Here is a 23361-nt window from a genome sequence, read left to right on the forward strand (position 1 = left end):
TAAGAGCTGTCATTTGTGGCCAGTTCGCTTGTGAAAAAGAAGCTAATAATTCAGTCGGCTTTCCCTGGTAAAATACAAAAAAATGTGTCATGTTTGTGCTTACCTTTCCTCGATTGTGCACTCCTATCGTGTTTTTTTTGTATCGTTTGTTGTTGTAACATTCTGACCCACCCCCTTCATGGACGTCTGTTAAAAAGAGCTTCACAGCTCATCGGATTCCTCCAGTCTAATCTGATTTCTGAATGTCAGAACACAATTCGCATATTAGCGTTATCATCATCATCATCATGGTCAGAGTCCTCGCGGGCCACCCACCACTGCGCTCCTTATTTCCGCGTCTACCACTTTACTCCTCCGCTTTCAAATACAAATCAACTCGTTCTCCGCTGCACGCGCCCGATGATTGTTAAACACGTCCCACGTGGCGCGCTGAGCAACTGACGCTGTCTGCGTCACGTGCGAACACGTGGAACGCGTGTACACAATCGCACACACGTGTACACACACACACACGGAACGCACAGACATACGGAACACGTGTACACCACGCACACTGAGGTCTCAATCTTAACGAGAATCGGCAACGTTTACGCAGTCAGCGTTAATTGCTGAGCGCGGCACATGGATCATGTTGAAAAATCATCGGGCGCGTGAAGCCTGCCACGAGCTGAATGGGGAGCAAATTTGTGACCGCGTAAAGACGGAGGGAGCATGGTGGGGGTGGTGGTGGGGGTGGGGCCGAGAGGACTGGAGTTTGGGTTAATGAGTTATCAGCTTGACCTAACAGTTTGACGATATACAATCCTAATGGTGATCATCGTTTGCATCGTCATAGTCACCACGGTTGTTATTCATATCATCGTCATAGTCACCACGGTTGTTATTCATATCATCGTCATAGTCACCACGGTTGTTACTCATATCATCGTCATGTCATCATCATCATCATCGTCGCCATGACCAGCTCCTTATTCTTCACCATCAAGTGCATTATCGCCATCGTTATCATCCTGGGTCGGGTCTGCATACCCACACACCTGTATACCCACACACCTGCATATCCACACACCTGCATACCCACACACCTGCATACCCACACACCTGTATACTCACACACCTGCATACCCACACACCTGCATACCCACACACCTGCATACCCACACACCTGCATACCCACACACCTGCATACCCACACACCTGCATATCCACACACCTGCATACCCACACACCTGCATACCCACACACCTGCATACCCACACACCTGCATACCCACACACCTGCATACCCACACACCTGCATACCCACACACCTGCATACTCACACACCTGCATACTCACACACCTGCATACCCACACACCTGCATACCGACACACCTGCATATCCACACACCTGCATACCCACACACCTGTATACCCACACACCTGCATACCCACACACCTGCATACCCACACACCTGCATACCCACACACCTGCATACTCACACACCTGCATACCCACACACCTGCATACCGACACACCTGCATATCCACACACCTGCATACCCACACACCTGTATACCCACACACCTGCATATTCACACACCTGCATATCCACACACCTGCATACCCACACACAGATCCCCCGTGCAGCCTTAACAGACTGTAGGGGCAAGTGCTGTTAGCGCATCTATGAAGGCAGGCACGGTACACGAGGGGGTGGGTGGCCAATATCACGCCCGGCCGCCTTTGTCTCCCCAGTGGCGATGTTTACACACCGCACCAGGTACTCATTTGAGGCTAAGTCGACCTAGTAGAGGCACAGGTCCGATTCAGATAATCATCACCGGTGTCGGCCTTGAGCGGGAATCGAACTCGGGTGGCCGGGTTCGTAGCGCGCTAACCGCTGCACTGCGGCGACCCACACAGACAGAGAGACGGACACACGCAGACAAAGATCCCCCGTATACCCTTAGGCTGTAGGGGCAAGTGCTGTTAGCGAGCACCTACGAAGGCCGGAACGGCACACGATGGGGGTGGTTGGCCACACACACACACACACAGACAGACAGGCAGACTCACTCACTCACTCACCTGACACAAAACACTTCACCACTCCTCCTCTCTTGTCAACCACCACCGCAGCCTCCTGTTCCTCATCCTCCTCGTGCTGCTGTTGCTGCTGCTGCTCGCGGTCCACCTCCCTCCTGCATTCGTCTTTCCCTCCGCTCTCCTCGCCTGGCCTGCTCCGCGGCGACCACGTCATCTTGTTCTCCTTCTTGAGACGCCGGCGCGCGTTCGCGAACCACGTGGAGACCTGCGTGAGGGTCATCTTGGTGATGATGGCCAGCATGATCTTCTCGCCCTTGGTGGGGTACGGGTTCTTGCGGTGTTCGTAGAGCCACGCCTTGAGCGTCGCCGTGGTCTCGCGGGTCGCGTTTTTGCGTCGGGTGCCCGCGCTCAGATCCACGCCACCGTACCTGCACGCGCTCACGGCGAAAGGACGTCCACTCGATCGATTGGTTCGATTGTATATGGGTATATGTTGTTGTTGTTGTTTTTGTTGTTGTTAAATCAAGGGACTGTGTGTGTGTGTTGTTGTTGTTGTTGTTTTGGTGCGGTCCGCGGCTGTGGTTGTTGTTGTTGTTGTGCTGCCCTGCCCCAAGCTTGCTTTTAAGAGTTGAAGAATCGTCAGGAAGGTGTATGTGTGTGTGTGTTGGACTTCGTTCGCACCGTACGTAGTCAACCGTGCTCATCGGAGGTGAAATGTATGTACTTCTGCAATGTTAACTTGTATATGCTATATTTGTTATTTGTGTTTATTAACCTGCTTACTTTTCCTCCACTCTGCACTCCTAACGGGGTGTTTTTGTTTTGTTTGTTCCTGTAAATCGCTGACCCGCCCCTGCTGGACATCTGTGAACAAGAGCTTTATAGCGCATCGGATTCCTCCTGTTGTCTAAATACAATATTCTGATGATTTCGATCGTGATGATGATGATGATCGTGACGATGATGGTGATGATGATGATGGTCGTGATGATGGTGGTGATGTCGATGATGATCGTGATGATGATGATCGTGAAGATGGTTATCACGATGATGTTGATCGTGATGATGATGGTGATCATGATGCTGATCGTGATGATGATGCTACGACAATTACGTCTCTGTGCCATCTGCTTCGGTCGCACAGCGAACGTTAAAGATCACGAGACGTCGTTCGCAAGAGGTAGGCAGTGGTGTGCCGATTTCAGCGGTCCAGATTTGAAAAGATGAATGGCTCAATTTGGACTACACAAGCTGCGGCAATCATCGCTCCCTACTGGAAGACTGATGCCCAGGGGCAGCTGCCACTGGGGGTGGCCCTAGGCTAGATGACTCACACAGCGCCAATCATAGCCCCAGACTGGAAGACGAACTTTCTGATTCGCCCCGACTGGAGATCTGTGAAAAAAGAGCTTCACAGATCATCGGATTTCTCCGGGACAAATAAAGATTGCGATTCTGATGCCCCGTGTCGTTACGGTATTGGGACGCCCATCTTGGTATCGTAGAGTCTCACATGGTTAAACAAAGTAAACTTGAAACGCGATCTCGCCAGATGAGTGTCGTGAGACCCTCCGCCACCCGACATCACCACCGTCTTCATCATCGTGAGCGATGGTCGATCCACTGCTGGTTAAAGGAAGGCGTTCCACACAATCCTGCGATTTGACGATGCTGCTATCTAGGGTTGCCACCTGTCCCGATTTGACCCGGTACGGTCCGGGAATCGCGATCTCTGTGTCGGGTGCCAGCGGGAATCAATTTGTACTGAGATGTGGCACCGGTATTTGCGCGTTTAACTTTATTGCGATCTAACGCACAGTGGCGCCACGGTGGCTAGGAGATGTTAACTACCTCGCCTGGTATACAGGAGGTCGTCGTTTCGATCCCGAGCCTGACGCCTGCTGTATATTTGTAGTTTGCGGTGTCTCTCTCTCTCATCATCATCACGGTGGCTAGGAGATGTTAACTCCCTCGCCCGGTTTACAGGAGGTCGTCGGTTCGATCCCGAGCCTGACGCCTGCTGTATATTTGGAGTTTGCGGTGTCTCTCTCATCATCGCCACGGTGGCTAGGAGATGTTAACTCCCTCGCCTGGTATGCAGGAGGTCGTCGTTTCGATCCCGAGCATGACGCCTGCCGTATATTTGGAGTTTGCGCGTATCCGTGGTTTCCGTTCCACATTTAGAATCACCTGTTTTGGCTGATATACATTTCCACATGATGATAAGCCACATTGTTGACCTATCATTTGTGGGCCTGGTCGCTTCAGAAAAAGAAGCTATATATGTATATAACTGAGTGCGCCTTAGCTGGTCAAGTAAAAATAGCTTAGTATTGAAAAAAAAATGAAACCTCGTGCTCACCAAGACCTCTGTCCGGGTTTGGGTTTACGATCGAGAAGGTGGCAACCGCGCACTTCCGTAATGCGCTCGGGCTAGCAAAGACGATCGAACAGCATGGAGACGTGCGCTGCTCACAAAGACAAAGATCCCCCGTATAGCCTAAACAGACTGTCGGGGCCAAGTGCTGCTAGCAAGCACAATAGAGGGTGGGTGGGTGGGTGGCCAGCGCCACGTCCGGCCGCCTTTGTCTCCCGAGTGGTGTAACAGTATACACATCGCGTCAGGCACTCATTTGAGGCTGAGTCGACCTAGTGGAGACGCAGGACCGGGTTCAGATGATCGTCACTGGGTGTTGGTGGTTCGCAGCTACACTACCGCACACACACCCCCCCCCCCCCACACACACACGCGCAGACAGACAGACGCGGCAGGTGATGAATGGTGGCGATCACAATCGCGTCCTGCTGTTGGTGGGTCAGCGCGCTGTCTGTTAGCGCGAGACGTTACAATCCTGGCACCTGCTGCCACGCGGATTGATTTCAGCGCTCCGTCTCGATCGGTTGTACGTCCCCCTTGATGCCTGGCGGCGTACGGCCGCTGCTCGTTCACATTCTCAGCCGATCCCAAGGCCGGTGGAACAAGAATTCACCGGCGGCTGTGGTTTAAAGCGCCGTCGATTATCGGGGGAGGTTGACCATACTTCACCACGGCGGTCAGTGCGCGTGGGTGCACGGAGCACGTGTTGTTGTTACGCGTCTCGCTGGACACGTGGCTGATATGGGGGGGGGGGGGGGCTTCCATCCAGTGACTGGACATGTGTGGAAAAGAGCTTTATAAGCTCATCGGATTCTTACCGAATAAATCAGTATTCTGATTCTGTACCGCAGTTACTCCGGGGCTGCGTGCCTGTCACGAGCCTCTTGTCCAGAATGGTTGTGGCGGGGTTACGCAAAAAAGGTCTTCACGAACACACGCCAAACCAGCGTGGTGAAGTATGGTCGTGAAATCCACACAACCGGCGCGGAACTTCATCCAATACCTCAATATAGAGATATCAATAATAATGGAACACGTGACAGGGGACCGTGCCTTATTGTGTTAAATGGGCTTTGAAATAATAATAATAACAATAAATGTGTTCTCCGGCACGGGCACTGCACGTTGTCCGTCCAGTACTCGCCGAGCTACAGTGGCCCCCGGTTGCCGAACGAACACAGCGCAAGGTCGCAACTCGCTGCACGCGCAAATCGATCGCCGCGAAATGAACCACGGTACCTCGCCGATGTCGTCAATGAGCACGAAACCAACGTCGCGCGAGACTCCGCTCATCCTCGCCGGAGCGAGCAACGGCTTCTGGCTGCTGGGCCGTCGAACAAAGGCGGCGGTCACCGCATCATCGCGAGCGCGCTTTCAGACGCGCTTCTGCGGCCGTCTGGAACGCTCTTCCATTCCGATAGTAGGGAGCCACCAGAGCTGCGCGCGTTTAAATCGTACACATTTAAAATTCGCGTCTTTAGAATTCGTTTTTTTTGTGTGTGTGTTTCGTTTGTTGTCATACCCCACTCCCCCCCGCCCGCGCATCTCTGATTGGCACCGTTAGCTACGTACAGTGCGAAAGAAGTTCAACATGCGATTTAAAGCTTTCGTGACTGCAAGGATTTATCTTCTTTGGTTCTTTCGGTAAAGTCACGTAGAATGAGAATAAAATAATACATTGATAAAATAAAATAACACAATAATATTCTCACATAATATTCTCACATGTGAGAATATTATTGTGTTATTTTATTGTATCAATTTATTATTTTATTCTCATTCTACGTGACTTTACCGAAAGAACCAAAGAAGAAGTTCAACATGCATACGTTCATTGTAAACGCATCTTTCTATCAGTGCATCTATACAAAGCCAAATGTCCCCCCGTATATAACCTCCGCAGACTCTTTGGACAAGCGCTGTCAAGTGCTGTTTCCCGTCACGACAAACGAGGGGGTGGGTGTCCAGCACCACGCCCGATCGCCTTTGTCTCCCCAGTGGCGATGTTGACACAACGCACGAGGCACTGATCTTAAAGACTGATTGAGATATTCCTCAGCGATGTTGGCTGTGAACAGACGTCCAACTCGCGTCGCCTGGTTCATAGCGCAGCACGCTAAGCCACCATACGACTATACCCTTGGGCTTCTTTCGGTAAAGTCACGGAGGCAGAAAGAAAAGAAAATCAATCAAGACCGTTTCGAACGCAACACAAGCGCACGTCCTCAGGTTGATAATCGCGACAGCTGTGACATCTGCTGCGAGCATCACGATGCCTGCTCCCTTGTCCACGATGTCTGCTCCCTTGTCCACGATGTTCACCTGAAGACGGGCGCTTGGGTTGCGTGCGAAACGTCGTGATTTATTTTTTTCTACCCACGTGACTTTACCGAAAGAACCAAAGAGTATGGATTCCTGGAGTCACGAAAGCTTCAAATCAACACGATACCACTGCTCCCCTAAACACCCACCCATCCACGTATCTACATGCTTACCTACCCGCCGAACCGAACACTCACCTATCTACCCATACATCCACCTACCCACTGCCCTGCCTGCCCATCCACTCGGCCACCCACCCATACAAACACCTACCTACCTACCCATACACCTACCTACCCACCCACCTATACATACACTTACCTACCCATACACCCACCTACTTTATCTCCTGCCTACCCATATCCACTCATACACACACCTACCTATCCATACACCCACCCTCCTACCCACCCACCCATACAAACACCTACCTACCCATACACCCACCTACCCACCCACCCATACAAACACCTACCTACCCATACACCCACCTACCTACTCCCCTGGCTACCCATATCCACTCCACTCCTCATCTACACACACACACCTGCCTATCCATCCATACACCTACCTACACTAGGTATGCATTGCAATGTGCAGTGCGGTGCAGTGCGTGCGTGCGTGTGTGATACGCAAGGCTGTGTACAAACACGTGCGTAAGGACCCACGTGGGGCATATTGAAGCGATCGGCAGTCTGAGCTGTCAGCTCCGATACAAATAATATTCCACTTTAATTCCCGAGTCACCCCCCTCTCCCCCCCACCTTTAGCATAGTGAACCCCCAACAACCACTCTACCCATAGCACCACCACCACCCCATAGTACTCACCATTACTACCACATGTATGTAGGTATGTTGAACTTCTTTCGCATCGTGCGTAGCCGACCGTACTAACCGGAGGTGCGGGGGAAGGACAACAAACATAGGTCTCTGTATGAGTCTATGGGTCTCTGTGTGAGTCTATGGGTCTCTGTGTGAGTCTATGGGTCTCTGTGTGAGTCTATGGGTCTCTATATGAGTCTATGGGTCTCTGTGTGAGTCTATGGGTCTCTGTGTGAGTCCATGGGTCTCTGTGTGAGTCTATGGGTCTCTGTGTGAGTCTATGGGTCTCTGTGTGAGTCTATGGGTCTCTGTGTGAGTCTATGGGTCTCTGTGTGAGTCTATGGGTCTATGTGTGAGTCTATGGGTCTCTGTGTGAGTCTATGGGTCTCTGTGTGAGTCTATGGGTCTCTGTGTGAGTCTATGTGTCTCTGTGTGAGTCTATGGGTCTCTGTATGAGTCTATGGGTCTCTGTGTGAGTCTATGTGTCTCTGTGTGAGTCTATGGGTCTCTGTATGAGTCTATGGGTCTCTGTGTGAGTCTATGGGTCTCTGTGTGAGTCTATGGGTCTCTGTATGAGTCTATGGGTCTCTGTGTGAGTCTATGGGTCTCTGTGTGTACGGTCGTCACAGCTAAATTTTGCTGTGTCGGTTTCCACCTGAAGGCGGAAGCTTGTGTTGCCTCCGAAACGTCGTGATTTAATTTAGTTGTTTTCATTTATTTCATTTTACCTACGTGACTTTACCGAATAAAACAAAGAGTTTGAATCCATTGCAGTAACGAAAGCTTCAAATCTAGAATGGAGGGTTGTAGTTTGGCAGAGTTTGATGGATGTGTGATGGTTTTGAGAGTATCTAGAGAAGGTGGTGGTGTTACGTGGAGATGGTGGTTACGGGTGGTGGTTGGTGGTGGTGGTTGGGAGTGTGGTGGTGGCATTCGGCAAAGTTAAGTCTTTGTGCGGTGGTGATTGTGAGCGTTTTGGTGGTGATTGTGTGGTGGCGGTGGCGGTGGTGGTGGCGGTGATGACGATGGTTGTGATTGAGAGGTGATGCTGGTGGTGGTGGCCATGTGAGGAGCAATGGATGTTAGCGGTGGTGAGAGTGATGTGGGTGGGGAGAGTGGTTGCTAGGTGGTGTTTCCTGAAAGTGGTTAAGTGCTGATGACGCTGTTTGGAGGGCTTTGCAGGCTCCACTGCTGACGATATCGCTTCTGACGCTGCTGCTGCTGCTACTACTACTGAGAGTGATGTTTATTTGCTGTGAATGGTTGCCAGGTGGAGCTGGTTGCTGCCGACGCTATAGGTCGTTGCGAATGCTATGTTGGCAGTGGTGGGAAGCGACGTGTCGCACTCATTACACACAAAGTGCTTGCCGCAAATGAACGGCAATAGCTTGCTCATCTCGTCAAGGAGCATACATCACGCAAGCTCCGATCGTCCTCGCAGAGGCGGCTTCTGGCTGGGCCATCGAACAAAAACGGCCACTGCATCGCGGCGCTTTCAGATGCGCTTCTGCGGCCGTCTGGAACGCTCTCTTCCTTCCGATGTTAGGAAGCCACCGGGAGCTCTGGCACTTTTGAACCGTCACAGCAAAATGTTGCTGTGACGGTTTCCACCTGAAGACGGAAGCTTGTGTTGCCTCCGAAACGTCGTGATTTAATTTACTTTTCATTTATTTTATTTTAGCTACGTGACTTTACGGAAAAAAAAACAAAAAGTACAACCCTCCAACTTCACAGCCACCAACCACCACCACCACGACACTCCCAACCACCACCACCACCACCACACTCCCACCCACCATCATCACACTCCCAACGAATCTCAATGCAACCGCCATTCGCAACTAGGTGACGGTGATGCCACCACGGCGCCCGTGCCAGGCTAGGTGCACTCTGAGGCCGCGCGAAGCGTCGAAGCCTCGCTGACAGGAGGAGGAGGAGGTCACGGGACAGACCCAGCAGGTGCCATGGGTTTGGCTGACTGAGACGACCGACAGATGCACCACCCTACACTCCCGACAACCACCACCACAACAACCAACCACACACAACACCACCACCACCCTCCTCCCCAGACACCGCGACCTCCTTTCCCACCGCTGTGAGCTGTCAAGGAGCGGAAGCGAACGGGCGGGAGGGGCGAATTCGCGAGACTCTGCGGCCGCTGCTGCTGCTGGTGGTGCTGGTGGTGGTGCTGGTGGTTGTGGTGGTTGTGGGGTAATGAGTTGCAGGTGCGAGGCCCCTTGGCACGGCGCGGGCGCCCAGGGCGGGGGTCACGGTTAGGGGTCACGGGCGCGGTGACCCAAAGCCAGGCCTCTGACGACGGGCGTTGCGTGTGCCGCACGTATGTTGTGTGTACGTTGTGTGTGTGTGTTGTGTGTATGTTGTGTGTGTATGTTGTGTGTGTGTGTTGTGTGTATGTTGTGTGTGTATGTTGTGTGTGTGTTGTGTGTATATTGTGTGTACGTTGTGTGTGTATGTTGTGTGTACGTTGTGTGTGTGTGTGTTGTGTGTATGTTGTATGTTGTGTGTACGTTGTGTGTGTGTGTGTTGTGTGTGTTTTGTGTGTGTTGTGTGTGTGTTGTGTGTGTATGTTGTGTGTGTATATTGTGTGTACGTTGTGTGTGTGTTGTGTGTATGTTGTGTGTGTGTTGTGTGTGTGTTGTGTGTGTGTGTTGTGTGTGTGTTGTGTGTATGTTGTGTGTGTGTACGTTGTGTGTGTGTGTTGTGTGTGTGTGTATGTTGTGTGTGTGTATGTTGTGTGTGTGTATGTTGTGTGCACGTTGTGTGTGTGTATGTTGTGTGTGTGTGTATGTTGTGTGTGTGTATGTGTATGTTGTGTGTACGTTGTGTGTGTGTATGTTGTGTGTGTGTGTTGTGTGTATGTTGTGTGTACGTTGTGTGTTGTATGTACGTTGTGTGTGTGTGTTGTGTGTACGTTGTGTGTGTGTATGTTGTGTGTACGTTGTGTGTGTGTATGTTGTGTGTACGTTGTGTGTGTGTGTATGTTGTGTGTGTTGTGTGTACGTTGTGTGTGTGTGTTGTGTGTATGTTATGTGTACGTTGTGTGTGTGTATGTTGTGTGTATGTTGTGTGTGTGTTGTGTGTATGTTGTGTGTACGTTGTGTGTTGTGTGTACGTTGTGTGTGTGTTGTGTGTACGTTATGTGTGTGTATGTGTATGTTGTGTGTACGTTGTGTGTGTGTGTATGTTGTGTGTACGTTGTGTGTGTATGTGTACGTTGTGTGTGTATGTTGTGTGTGTGTGTATGTTGTGTGTACGTTGTGTGTGTGTATGTTGTGTGTATGTTGTGTGTACGTTGTGTATGTGTATGTTGTGTGTACGTTGTGTGTGTATGTTGTGTGTATGTTGTGTGTACGTTGTGTGTGTGTGAATGTACGTTGTGTGTGTGTTGTGTGTACGTTGTGTGTGTGTATGTTGCGTGTGTGTGTATGTTGTGTGTACGTTGTGTGTGTGTGTTGTGTGTACGTTGTGTGTCTTGTGTATGTTGTGTGTGCGTTGTGTGTGCCGCACGTATATTGTGTGTACGTTGTGTGTGTATATTGTGTGTACGTTGTGTGTGTATGTTGTGTGTACGTTGTGTGTGTGTGTATGATGTGTGTACGTTGTGTGTGTGTGTATGTTGTGTGTACGTTGTGGGTATGTTGTGTGTACGTTGTGTGTGTGTATGTTGTGTGTACGTTGTGTGTGTATGATGTGTGTACGTTGTGTGTGTATGTTGTATGTACGTTGTGTGTGTGTATGTGTATGTTGTGTGTACGTTGTGTGTGTGTATGTGTATGTTGTGTGTACGTTGTGTGTATATGTTGTGTGTACGTTGTGTGTGTGTTGTGTGTACGTTGTGTGTGTGTGTATATATATTGTGTGTACGTTGCGTGTGTGTGTGTATGTTGTTTGTACGTTGTGTGTGTATATTGTGTGTACGTTGTATGTGTGTGTATGTACGTTGCGTGTGTCTGTGTGTGTATATTGTGTGTACGTTGCGTGTGTCTGTGTGTGTATATTGTGTGTACGTTGCGTGTGTGTATGTTGTGTGTACGGTGTGTGTGTGTGTGTATGTTGTGTGTACGTTGTGTGTGTATTGTGTGTACATTGCGTGTGCGTATGTTGTATGTACGTTGTGTGTGTGTGTTGTGTGTACGTTGTGTGTGTATGTTGTGTGTACATTGCGTGTGTGTATATATTGTGTGTACGTTGTGTGTGTGTGTGTATATTGTGTGTACGTTGCGTGCGTGTGTGTGTATGTTGTGTGTACGTTGTGTGTGTGTGTGTTGTGTGTACGTTGTGTGTGTGTGTATGTTGTGTGTACGTTGTGTGTGTGTGTGTATATTGTGTGTACGTTGTGTGTGTGTATGTTGTGTGTACGTTGTGTGTGTGTATATTGTGTGTACTTTGCGTGTGTGTGTGTATGTTGTATGTACGTTGTGTGTGTGTGTATGTTGTGTGTACGTTGCGTGTGTGTGTATGTTGTATGTACGTTGCGTGCGTGTGTATGTTGTGTGTACGTTGTGTATGTGTGTATGTTGTGTGTACGTTGCGTGTGTGTGTATGTTGTATGTACGTTGCGTGTGTGTGTGTATGTATGATGTACAACAAACGAGACGCACAGGCGAGATCGTTCTGAAGAAAATTGAGGTTTTTCAGTCTGGACCAGGGGTCCGCAACCCAAACAACAAGAAGAGGAGGAGGAGGAGGCATTTTGTTGCGAATTTGGTCAAGCAAACAAAAATAAAAAACCCTCAATATTTCAAAATCCGCGATGCATCGTGCGGTGGACACGAGGCGGTGACGGTCCTCGATAACGAACGGCGCCACGAAACGGCGGTCCTTAAAGAGCCGCGCGCTGTCGACCGCTGGTCTACATTTGAAAGCGCACAGATCCCAGTGGCTTCCTGACATCGGAAGGGAAGAGCGTTCCAGACGGCCGCAGAAGCGCGTCTGAAAAGCGCCGCGCGATGATGCGGTGACCGCCGCCTTTGTTTCGATGGCCCAGCAGCCAAAAGCCGCCGCTGCTGCTGCTGCTGCTGCGTTGTTGATGCATTTTGACGAGATCAGCGAGGTATCGTGGTACACTTGTGGCGAGTATTTTGCGTGTGTGTGTGTGCAACGAGTGCGACCTTCATAACGAATCCGTTCGGCAAACGGAAGCCAATGAAGCTTGGCGAGTACCGGGCGGGCACGGGCGGATCTTGCAGTAGGCGTCACGACACATTGGCCAGAGAATAACGATGATTTGAATTAGAATTGTACAACTTATTTGGCGATGCTGTTGCTGCTGCTGCTGCTGCGTTGGCAGTGGTGTACAATGAACAACAGCGCAACACATTCGTCCATACCAACACCGTGGCCTTCACGGGATGAATATATAACAGGTGACGTTCCGGGCAATGCCCCTTCTTCATAGGACGTGTGCTGTCATCCATGGATACGTACAGAGCAATGGCTCTGCTTAATACGCATCGCCATTCTTCGTGTGCTATGAAGATGAGCCATTGCCCGAAACGTCGACTATTTCACACAGCATTTTGCGTGTTCATTCAAGATCGTGATTTTTATTGGCGAATATTTTGGGTTTGCTCGGTTAAACATAATAATAATTGTAATGACTTATTTACCCAGGAATCCGATGACCACATTTTCACGTGCAGATGTTTGGCCAATATACCATTGACAGCCCGCAAGCTGTGAGGACAGGCGCTGTGAGCGACTGAGCGAGTGCCAAATGGCCATACTTCACCACGCTGGTAGAGTGTGGGCAATGTGAACCAAACCACGCCTGGTCGTCTCTGTCTCCCCAGTGCCGATACAGCGGAAACAGAGTTCTCCGTTCAGACTGAGTCGACCTAAGGGGAGGCCCAGGATCGGATCAGATATCCGTGGCTGATGCATTCAACCCATAGCCTCCCTGTCCGCATTCGTGTGGGTCTAAGTGCGTGTGTGTAGGGAGCGGTGGTGCAGCGGTTAGCGCTACGCTGCGCTTCGAGCCCGGCGACTCGAGTTGATTCCGGCTCACGGCCAGGACCAGTGACGATTATCTGATTCGGACCTCGGCCTCTCCTAGGTCGACTCAGCCTCAATTGAGAAACTGATGCGACGTGTTGACGTCGCCACTGGAGAGACAAAGGCGGCCGGGCGTGGTGCTGGCCACCCACCCCCTCGTGTGCCGTGCCGGCCTTCATAGCCGCGCTAACAGCACTTGCCCCAGGAGTCTGTTAAGGCTACACGGGGGATCTTTGTCTTTGCGTCTATGTGTGTCTTTGTTTAGTGTCTGTGTGTGTGTAAGTGTATCGTTATTTTTATTTAGCTAGAGGGACAGTAGCTGAATTTCTCGCGTAGTCATCACCACGCTTGTTAGTGAATACTTTTTTTTTAAATATTCTACAATTTATTTGGCCCAACATTAGTTGTATGATGATGATGATGTACATTTACATTGTGTACGTGTGTATGTGTGTGCATAGCAATGGCCCTTCCACCTTAATAGGGTTTTCGATAGCAGCACTTGCCCCAGTATTAAGGCTATACGGGGGATCTTTGTCTTTGTGTGTGTGTACCTATTCACGAGTATGCGTGCGTATCTGGAGGTATGTGTGGTGGTAGTTGCTAGCGCAGTGCGCTACGGACCGTGCGACCGGAGTTCGATTCCCGCTCGCGACCAATAGCAGCACATTTTCTGAACCGGTCCCGGGTTTCCCTTGCGTCGACTTAGCCTTAAATGAGTATCTATCTGGTAGGCAGTGTTAAAACATCGGCACCGGGGAGACAAAGGCGGCCGTGCCTGATGTTGGCCACCCACTCCCACCCCCCTAATGTGCACTTTCCCAAACAACTTGCGCAGGTTATATGGAGCATCTTTGTCTTTATCTGTGCGCGTGTGTGTGTGTCAGTACGGTCTGTATATCGGTGTTGTGCCAATATGTAGGCGTTACATTTGGTGTGTGTGTATGTGGTGTGTGTGTGTGTGTATGTGGTGTGTGTGTATGCGGTGTGTCTGTATGCGATGTGTGTATTTGGTTTGTATGCGGTGTGTGTGTATGTGGTGTGTGTACGTGGTGTGTATGTATGTATGTGGTATGTGTGTGCGGTGTGTGTGTGTGTACGTGGTATGTGTGTGTATGCGGTGTGTATATGTGACGTGTGTATGCGGTGTGTGTGTGTGTGTGTATATATGCGATGTGTGTATGTTTGTTTGCGGTGTGTGTGTGTGTATGTGGTGTCTGTACGTGGTGTGTGTGTATGTGTGTGTATGTGGTGTGTGTACGTGGTGTGTGTGTGTGTATGTGGTGTGTATGTGTGCGGTGTGTGTGTGTACGTGGTGTGTGTGTATGCGGTGTGTATATGTGACGTGTGTATGTGGTGGTGTGTATGTGTGTATGTGGTGTGTAAGCGGTGTGTATGTGTGTATGTGGTGTGTATGCGGTGTGTATGTGTGTATGTGGTGTGTGTGTGTGTATGTGGTGGTGTGTACGTGTTGTGTGTGCGACAGGGATGTCCTCTGGCTCCCACATTATTTAACATCTATTTTGACCACGTAGTTCATGAAGCCTTCAATAGCTGTACCGGGGAATCTCCATTTGGTACAGATATAATGGGAGGCTGATCGATGCCCGGGTGCGGTCAAGTTATGGCTCCCTATTGCTCAACCACGTTATGTATGCCGATGATTTGGTAATAGCTGCTCATTAGAGGAGGAGTTGGAGACGCTGCTGCTGAGACTGGCGTGTGCCACTAAGAGATGGGGCCTTCCCATCAGCCCCACCAAAACTAAGCACCTGCCTGGGTATTTTGTACCATCGGACACTCCGCCCCCACAACTCCCAATCGGTGATGGGGCAGTTGTGGAGAGAGTGGAGAGTTTCCAATACCTGGGCAGTGTGCTTATGACCGGATCCAGTTTAACAGCAGAGATCTCACTCCGAATCAGTCGAGCGGCAATATCTTTTCATCGGTTGCGTAACGCTGTGTGGAAGCTACCTGGTCTGTCGCTCCGCACTAGGCTTCAGGTCTTCTCGGAAACGGTCTTTCCCTCCCTTCTCTACGCTTGCTAAACGTAGACCCCTCCTAATGGAACATCTTCGCCGGTTATAAACATTTAGGGTAGCCTGCCGATGATCCATCCTGGGTTTTACCAGGCTGGATTGTGTGAGGAGCTCACAAATCCTTGAAAGATCTGGGCAGGGTCCCATCAGTGAGCTCCTCCAGCAGGCAAGGCTGCGTTGGCTGGGTCATGTTGCCCGTATGCCCAGCCACCGCATGCCGAAACAGCTTTTGTTCGGCCGGATCGAGGGGGCTAAACGGGCGCGGCACGGGGTAGAGTAGAGATGGAGTGATGTGGTACAGAAGGACGTGGAGCTGAGTGGACTTGCCGATGACTGGTACCAGCGGCGTCAAGATCGGCCTCTGTGGAGGAGGCTCGTGAAGGACGCTGCTGGGCAGTTGGAGGCAGTCGCCCTCCAACAACAACGGAGGGCGGAGGAGCGATGCTCACAACAACGAGCGGAGCGCCGGGTGGCTAATGCACTGCAGGTTAGCACAGTAGGGGGCACAGGTGGTGCATCAGCCAGTCATCTCAGTCATCTTAGTCAGTCGACCCGTGGCACTTGGGTCTGCCCCGTGACCTCCTGCCAGCGGGCGTTCGACACTTCACGTGGCCTCAAGGAGCACATGGCCTGGCACAAGCGTCGTGGTGACGTCACCGCCACTTAGCGGCGAATGGCGGTTGTTGTTGTGTTGTGTGTGTGTGCGGTGTGTACCTGCCATACTGGTACTGGTTTAGCGACCCGTCGTAGTGATAGTAGCCCGTGGCCTGTGGAAGTCCGGTGTGCAGAGACCCGTTCGAGTCTTTGATCTCATACGGAGAGGTCTGGGGGAAGAGGTCACAACGGGACATAAATGAGCACAAAGCGACACAACAACACCACAGCACAAAAACACAATGAGTGCAATGCCCCCACCACTACCATCATCGCTCGCCCCTCCCACCCCACTCCCCGTAGAGTCTGCTCAAGACTACCTGGGGGATATTTGTCTTTGTGTGTACGTCTTCGTTTGTAGAGGTGTAACAGTGCAACTCAACACGTCCGTCAATAATGCGATGGCTTTACTAAGAGAATGTCAATAACATCTATAATAGACGACGTTTCGGGCAACGACCCTTATTCCGAACACAGCCATTAATGAACCCATTGTCTCATTCCGAGCTTGCACGGAATCCCTTTCGGATTGGATTCACTCGTAAATTCTGCCAACGCAGTGTCGCCGACTAAAATAATTTCAAGTAGAACTCATGAATGTTGTCGTTTTGTTCGTTTTACAAATTGCCGAGCACAGTGGCCCCCTCCCCCCCCCCTCCCCCAGAGGCTTAAAACGCCGGGCGGCCAGCAACACGCGGCACTCATGAAGTTGCAATCGATGATGAGCGTGTAAACGCGCGTCACGAATTGCGGGAGGCTATTGAACGTAAGCGTTTTTGTGTGCGGAGAGAGGCGATGGCGATGATGGGGAGGGAATTCCAAAGCGGAGCGGTGCCAAGGGAAGAATCAGAATAAAGAGGTGAGGTGACCACCTGCAATTTGGTGAGCGGGTGGGTGAGTGGGTGGGTGAGTGAGTTATTGAGTACGTGGTTGAGTGAGTGGGTGGGTCAGTGGGTGAGTGAGTGCGTTAGTGAGTTAGTTATTGAGTAAGTGGGTAAGTGAGTGAGTGGGTGAGCGATTTGGTGAGTGGATGAGTGAGTGAGTGAGTGGGTGAGTGAGTCGGTGAGCGAGTGAGTGGTGTGAGTGATTGGGTGAGTGAGTGAGTGGGTGAGTAAGTGAGTGAGTGGGTGAGTGAGTGGGTGAGTGAGTGAGTGGGTGAGTGGGTGAGTAAGTGGGTGAGTGAGTGAGTGAGTGGGTGAGTAAGTGAGTGAGTGGGTGAGTGAGTGGGTGAGTGATTGGGTGAGTGAGTGGATGAGCATGTGTTGTGGCCAACAGTGTGTGGTGGCTGAAACACAACGTGTCGATGAGACGAAACAGTCAAGTGCGCATAAACTAACGTGATGTTCGCGTCTCCACGTATATACATGAAATGCATTTTGTCCTACAGCCCTCGTCGACTTTCCACGCCGACGTTATCAAGCCGCATTGTGCTCAAGCATGTGAGCTGTGGATCCGATTCCACCTCCTGGCTCTCATCAGCTTGTCGCAGGATGAGCTGATGTGTACTGGCAAAGAGCGCTCCACGCACGGCAGACGACGTCCTCGTCTCTTCTCACCAGCTGAGTTGAATGTTCGTGCATAGAAGCGACGGAGGCTACGCAGCGCACCTTTACAGAGTGGGGGAGAGCGCTGAGCCTGTGCGCTGTGGCGATGTTGAGATCGGTGGGAGATGTGAAAAGGCTTGGAAATGAAAAGTATAATTAGCTCAAGCGTCAGCAGTTTTCCTGCTGTGTTCGTCTCACCTGATGACGGTTGCTTGTGTTGCGATCGAAACGCCGTGCTCTATGAATTTTCTACCTACGTGACTTTACCGAAAGAACCAAAGAGCACGGATTCCTGCAGTCACGAAAGCTTCAAATCAAGAATAATTAAGTTCTCAAATTATAAATGTTGTGGTTTGACTCTCCAACGCACCGGTGTGCTGTGCTAGTGACGAATTGGCACGTTCTGTTTACGTGACAAACCTCATTAGTTGGCTGTGTCGGGTGGCGGCGGGTTTAACGACACATTTATATATTTACGCGATCTAACTAAAAAAAAACCCCTCTATTATGTATAATGAAGTTGTAATGAAATTATTATTATTATTAATCCCGGTTATTGTAGTGGGGCGTCTACAGCATACAGGGGGAGAGGCGCTGTCACGGCCCTGGCGTGGTCGGGACGCCGAGCCTGCACTGCGGTTAGAATCAATGTCCGACGCGGCAGTCGAAACAACGAACCTCCCCCATCCTCTCTGTCCACGCAGCAACGCAAATTAAGCTCACCAGAGTCGAACCGCAGGGTCAGTGTTCTGGGGTAAAGTGTTGTATATACCGTGCCTCGTCTAGTTTCTTACCGCTACGACTGTGAGCTTCACTTGATGATTGCCCCAGCCCGTGTTGAGGACTTGGACGACCAGACACGGACCGTTTTGACTCGTCCATCACACTGTGTACAACCACCACTCACCCACACATTCAAACACTCACCCACTCGCTCGCTCACTCAATCACCCACTCGCTCACCCATTCAAACACTACTCACTCATCCATTCACGCACCCACTCAAGCGCTCACTCACCCACTCACTGACTCACCCACTTACCTACTCGCTCACCCACTCGCCCACTCAATCACTCACCCGCTCACCGACTCGTCCACCCACATACTCACTCACCCACTGACCCACTCAATCACTCACCCGCTCACCGACTCACCCACTCACCTACTCACTCACCTAATCACTCACCCACTCACTCACCCACTGACCCACTCAATCACTCACCCACTGACCCACTCAATCACTCACCCACTCACTGACTCACCTACTCACTCACTCACCCACTGACCCACTCAATCACTCACTGACTCACCCACTCACTCACCCACTCACCCATCCACCCGCTCACCACTCCGGTTGACCTCACTTCTCGTTCTGCTTCTTCCCCGCACCGCTCTGCTTTGGAATTCCCCTCCCATCCCCTCTTTCTCAACTTCATACAACCCTGCGATATTAAACACACCCATGAATGAACAAATTTGATCGTGCTGTCTGTGGCTGGCCGCCTGGCGTTTTGGGTGCCGTTGGGCCTTTGTGTGTCTCCCGAAAAAAACTTAGCTAAGAAGACAAAACACTTTAAAGTTACTTTCAGGCGCACGAGTATAGTATCCAACTGGTTGCCTTAACATCAGCACCCCATTTCGATCGTGAAAAGTGCTTTGCTGTCGTAATAAATATCTATAAATGTACAACATTTTACGGTACAGTACCGTTCTATGCGATTGTATTGATTTCTGAGTATATTGGTCTATGTATGAGTCCATTGGTTTCTGTGCAAGTCCGTGGGCTTTTGTGCGAGCTTACGGGTCTCTGGTACGAGTATATGGGTCTCTGTGCAAGTGTATGGGTATATATGTGAATCTACAGGTCTCTGTGTCAGTCTATGGGTCTATATGTGAATCTACAGGTCTCCGTGCGAGTCTATGGGTCTCTGTGCGAGTCTATGGGTCTCTGTGCGAGTCTATGGGTCTCTGTGCGAGTCTATGGGTCTTTGTGTGAGTCTATGGGTCTCTGTGCGAGTCTATGGGTCTCTGTGCGAGTCTATGGGTCTATATGTGAATCTACAGGTCTCTGTGTCAGTCTATGGGTCTATATGTGAATCTACAGGTCTCTGTGTCAGTCTATGGGTCTATATGTGAATCTACAGGTCTCTGTGCGAGTCTATGGGTCTATATGTGAATGTACAGGTCTCTGTGCGAGTCTATGGGTCTATATGTGAATCTACAGGTCTCTGTGCGAGTCTATGGGTCTCTGTGCGAGTCTATGGGTCTATGTGCGAGTCTATGGGTCGCTGTGCGAGTCTGTGGGTCTCTGTGCGAGTCTATGGGTCTTTGTGTGAGTCTATGGATCTCTGTGCGAGTCTATGGATCTCTGTGCGAATCTATGCACAATTGCAGAGACACGGCATATGCACGCAGCCAGATCCCAAGGCGCTGTGCAGACACATTGGGCATGATTATCACGGTTGGCAAAGGACGTTCGTACATGACAGAAGTTAAACAGGGAGGATGGTTACGTATGCAAGTGTATGTATGTCTTCATATGCAGGTGGACTGTGGGCAGCGGTGTTGTAGTGGCTAGCGCGCTGCACGACGAACCCAGCGTGCCGATTTCGATTCCCGCTCACGGCCAACACCAGGGGCGATTACCTGAACTGGTCCTGGGCCTCCCCCGAGGTCGAAACAGCCTCACACGAGTACCCGGTGCGGTGTGTAAACATCGCTACTGGGGAGACAAAGGCTGTCGGGCGTGGCGTTGGACACCCACCGCCTCGTGTGCTACAGTGTCGGCCTTCATCGGTACTACTCGTTAACAGCACTTGCGCCCAACAGTCTGTTCAGGCTATACGGGGGATCTTTGTCTTTAGATATATGTGTGTATATTTTAAATAAGTTATTAAACAATTAAATGCATTTGTAGAACTTTAGTTGACATTTCACGTTGCGTTTTTTTCCCTCTGGCTTCCGAGACGTTTTCATTCTTTTGTAATAGAAATGCCAATTTCAAACTCAAGACACAGGACCAATAAATATGCCATGGCAGGCGGTCGATGCCTGACCCGGGTGTTGGTAGCAATCCAGTTAAAATACACAGCATGTAAATGTGTGGGTGTGTATATATATTTGCAGAAATTATATAAAGTAATACATTACATTCAGTGAACGACCAAAAGCCAAGGGCTCTTAATGAGCGCAGCTGCTTAAAGCTCGTTTCGAGGGACGCGCCTGCCGCTGGTTTCAGAAGCTTGCGGTTCAAACTCCGGGCCGCCCTAATTAATACTGCCTCGTGTATTCTGACGAGCAATAAAGCTATTTTACTCGACTTACAATAACTTCAATGGAACACCCCAATGACCAACATGGCCCACGCCCTGCCAGTAGACTAATGCGCACTTTCACCTGGTGCAGTGTTTACCTTGTGCCGCACAGGGACCGCTGCCATCAGGGGTCCCCTAGGCATTGTTTATGTTATTATTTTTTTAATATCTTTCTTTTCTGGAAACCTTTCTAAGAATTCGAGTCTACGGGGATAATGTAAAGGCGCAGTCCTGCAATTTCCATCTCACGCCACTCGACAGCACGCTGGCAAGAGATGAGAGAGTACTCACATTGTACCCCACCACACGCGACTCGATAGAGCCGTCAATACTGTTGGTGCAAGTTCTCCTTGCGAGTGGCACTTGAAGGCCGGCACAGCACACGAGGGGGTGGGTGGCTAGGACCACGCCCGACCGCCTTTGTCTCCCCAGTGGCGATGTTTACACACCGCACCAGGGAGCGATTTGAGGCTGAGTCGACCTAGGGGAGGCCCAGGAACGGTTCAGATAATCGTCACCGGTGGTGGCCGTGAACGGGAATCGAACTCGGGGTCGCAGCGCAGCGTGCTAACCGTGTGCGTGTACTTACACACACACATACACACGTATACTTAACACACACACATACACACATATAGTTAACACACATACACACGTATACTTACACACACACATACATACACACGTATACTTAACACACACACATACACACGTATACTTAACACACACAAACATACACACGTATACTTAACACACATACACACCTATACTTAACACACACATACACGTATACTTAACACACACACACGTATACTTAACACACACACATACACACGTATACTTAACACACACACATACACACGTATACTTAACACACACACATACACGTATACTTAACACACATACATACATACACACGTATACTTAACACACATACACACGAATACTTAACACACACACACATACACACGTATACTTAACACACATACACACCTATACATAACACACACACATACACGTATACTTAACACACACACACATACACACGTATACTTAACACACGCATATACCCGTATACTTAACACACACACATATACACGTATACTTAACACACACACATACACACGTATACTTAACACACACACAGACATACACACGTATACTTAACACACACATACACACGTATACTTAAACACACACATACACTAGGTATACTTAACAACAACAAATGCCAATCGCCACTAAGTGGCGGTGACGTCACCACGACGCTTGTGCCAGGCCATGTGCACCTTGAGGCCACGTGAAGTGTCGAAAGCCCGCTGGCAGGAGGTCAAGGGGCAGACCCAAGTGCCACGGGTCGACTGGCTAAGATGACTGAGATGACTGGCTGATGCACCACCTGTGCCCCCTACTGTGCCAACCTGCTGAGCATTAGCAACCCGGCGCTCCGCTCGTTGTTGTGAGCGTCGCTCCTCCGCCCTCCGTTGTTGTTGGAGGGCGACTGCCTCCAACTGGCCAGCAGCGTCCTTTACGAGCCTCCTCCACAGAGGTCGATCTTGACACCGCTGGTACCAGTCATTGGCAAGTTCACTCAGCTCCACGTCCTCCTGTACCACATCACTTCATCTCTTCTCTAGCCTGTGCCGCGCCCGTTTAGCCCCCTCGATCCGGCCGAACAAAAGTTGTTTCGGCATGCAGTGGCTGGGCATGCGGGCTACATGACCGAGCCAACACAGCCTTGCCTGCCGGAGGAACTCACCGATGGGACCTTGCCCAGATCTTTCAAAGATTTGTGAGCTCCTCACAAGATCCAGCCTGGTTAAACCCAGGATGGATCGTAGGCAGGCTAGCCTAAATGTTTCTAACCGACAAAGGTGTTCCATTAGGGGGGGTCCACGTTTCACAAGCATAGAGGAGGGAGGGCATGACTGTGGCCAAGAAGACCTGAAGCTTCGTGCGGAACGACAGACCAGGTAGCTTCCACACAGCGTTACGCAACCGATGAAAAGATATTGCCACTCGACTGATTCGGAGTGAGCCCTCTGCTGTTAAACTGGAGCCGGTCATAAGCACACTGCCCAGGTATGGGAAACGCTCCACTCTCTCCACAACTGCCCCATCACCGATTGGAAGTTGTGGGGGTGGAGTGTCCGATGGTACAAAATACCCAGGCAGGTGCTTAGTTTTGGTGGGGCTGATGGTAAGGCCCCATCTCTTAGTAGCACACTCCAGTCTCAGCAGC

General features: G+C 50.5%; 1 protein-coding gene across 2 annotated transcripts in view; it reads right to left on the bottom strand.

Moving 5' to 3' along the window:
- Nucleotides 1-23361, bottom strand: part of LOC116952053 (uncharacterized) — a 62995-nt gene that overhangs the window by 19784 nt on the left and 19850 nt on the right. For both annotated transcript variants that reach the window (XM_032971064.2, XM_032971065.2), the window contains exons 3-4: nucleotides 16322-16431; nucleotides 2070-2455 (exon numbers count right to left, since the gene is read on the bottom strand). In XM_032971064.2, coding sequence (XP_032826955.2) covers nucleotides 2070-2455; nucleotides 16322-16431 — 496 coding nt within the window. The remainder of the gene's footprint in view (nucleotides 1-2069; nucleotides 2456-16321; nucleotides 16432-23361) is intronic.

This window comes from Petromyzon marinus, chromosome 45 (genome assembly GCF_048934315.1).
Source record: "Petromyzon marinus isolate PM22_M1 ecotype Great Lakes invasive population chromosome 45, UKy_Petmar_22M1.pri1.0, whole genome shotgun sequence".
Lineage (NCBI taxonomy): Eukaryota > Metazoa > Chordata > Hyperoartia > Petromyzontiformes > Petromyzontidae > Petromyzon > Petromyzon marinus.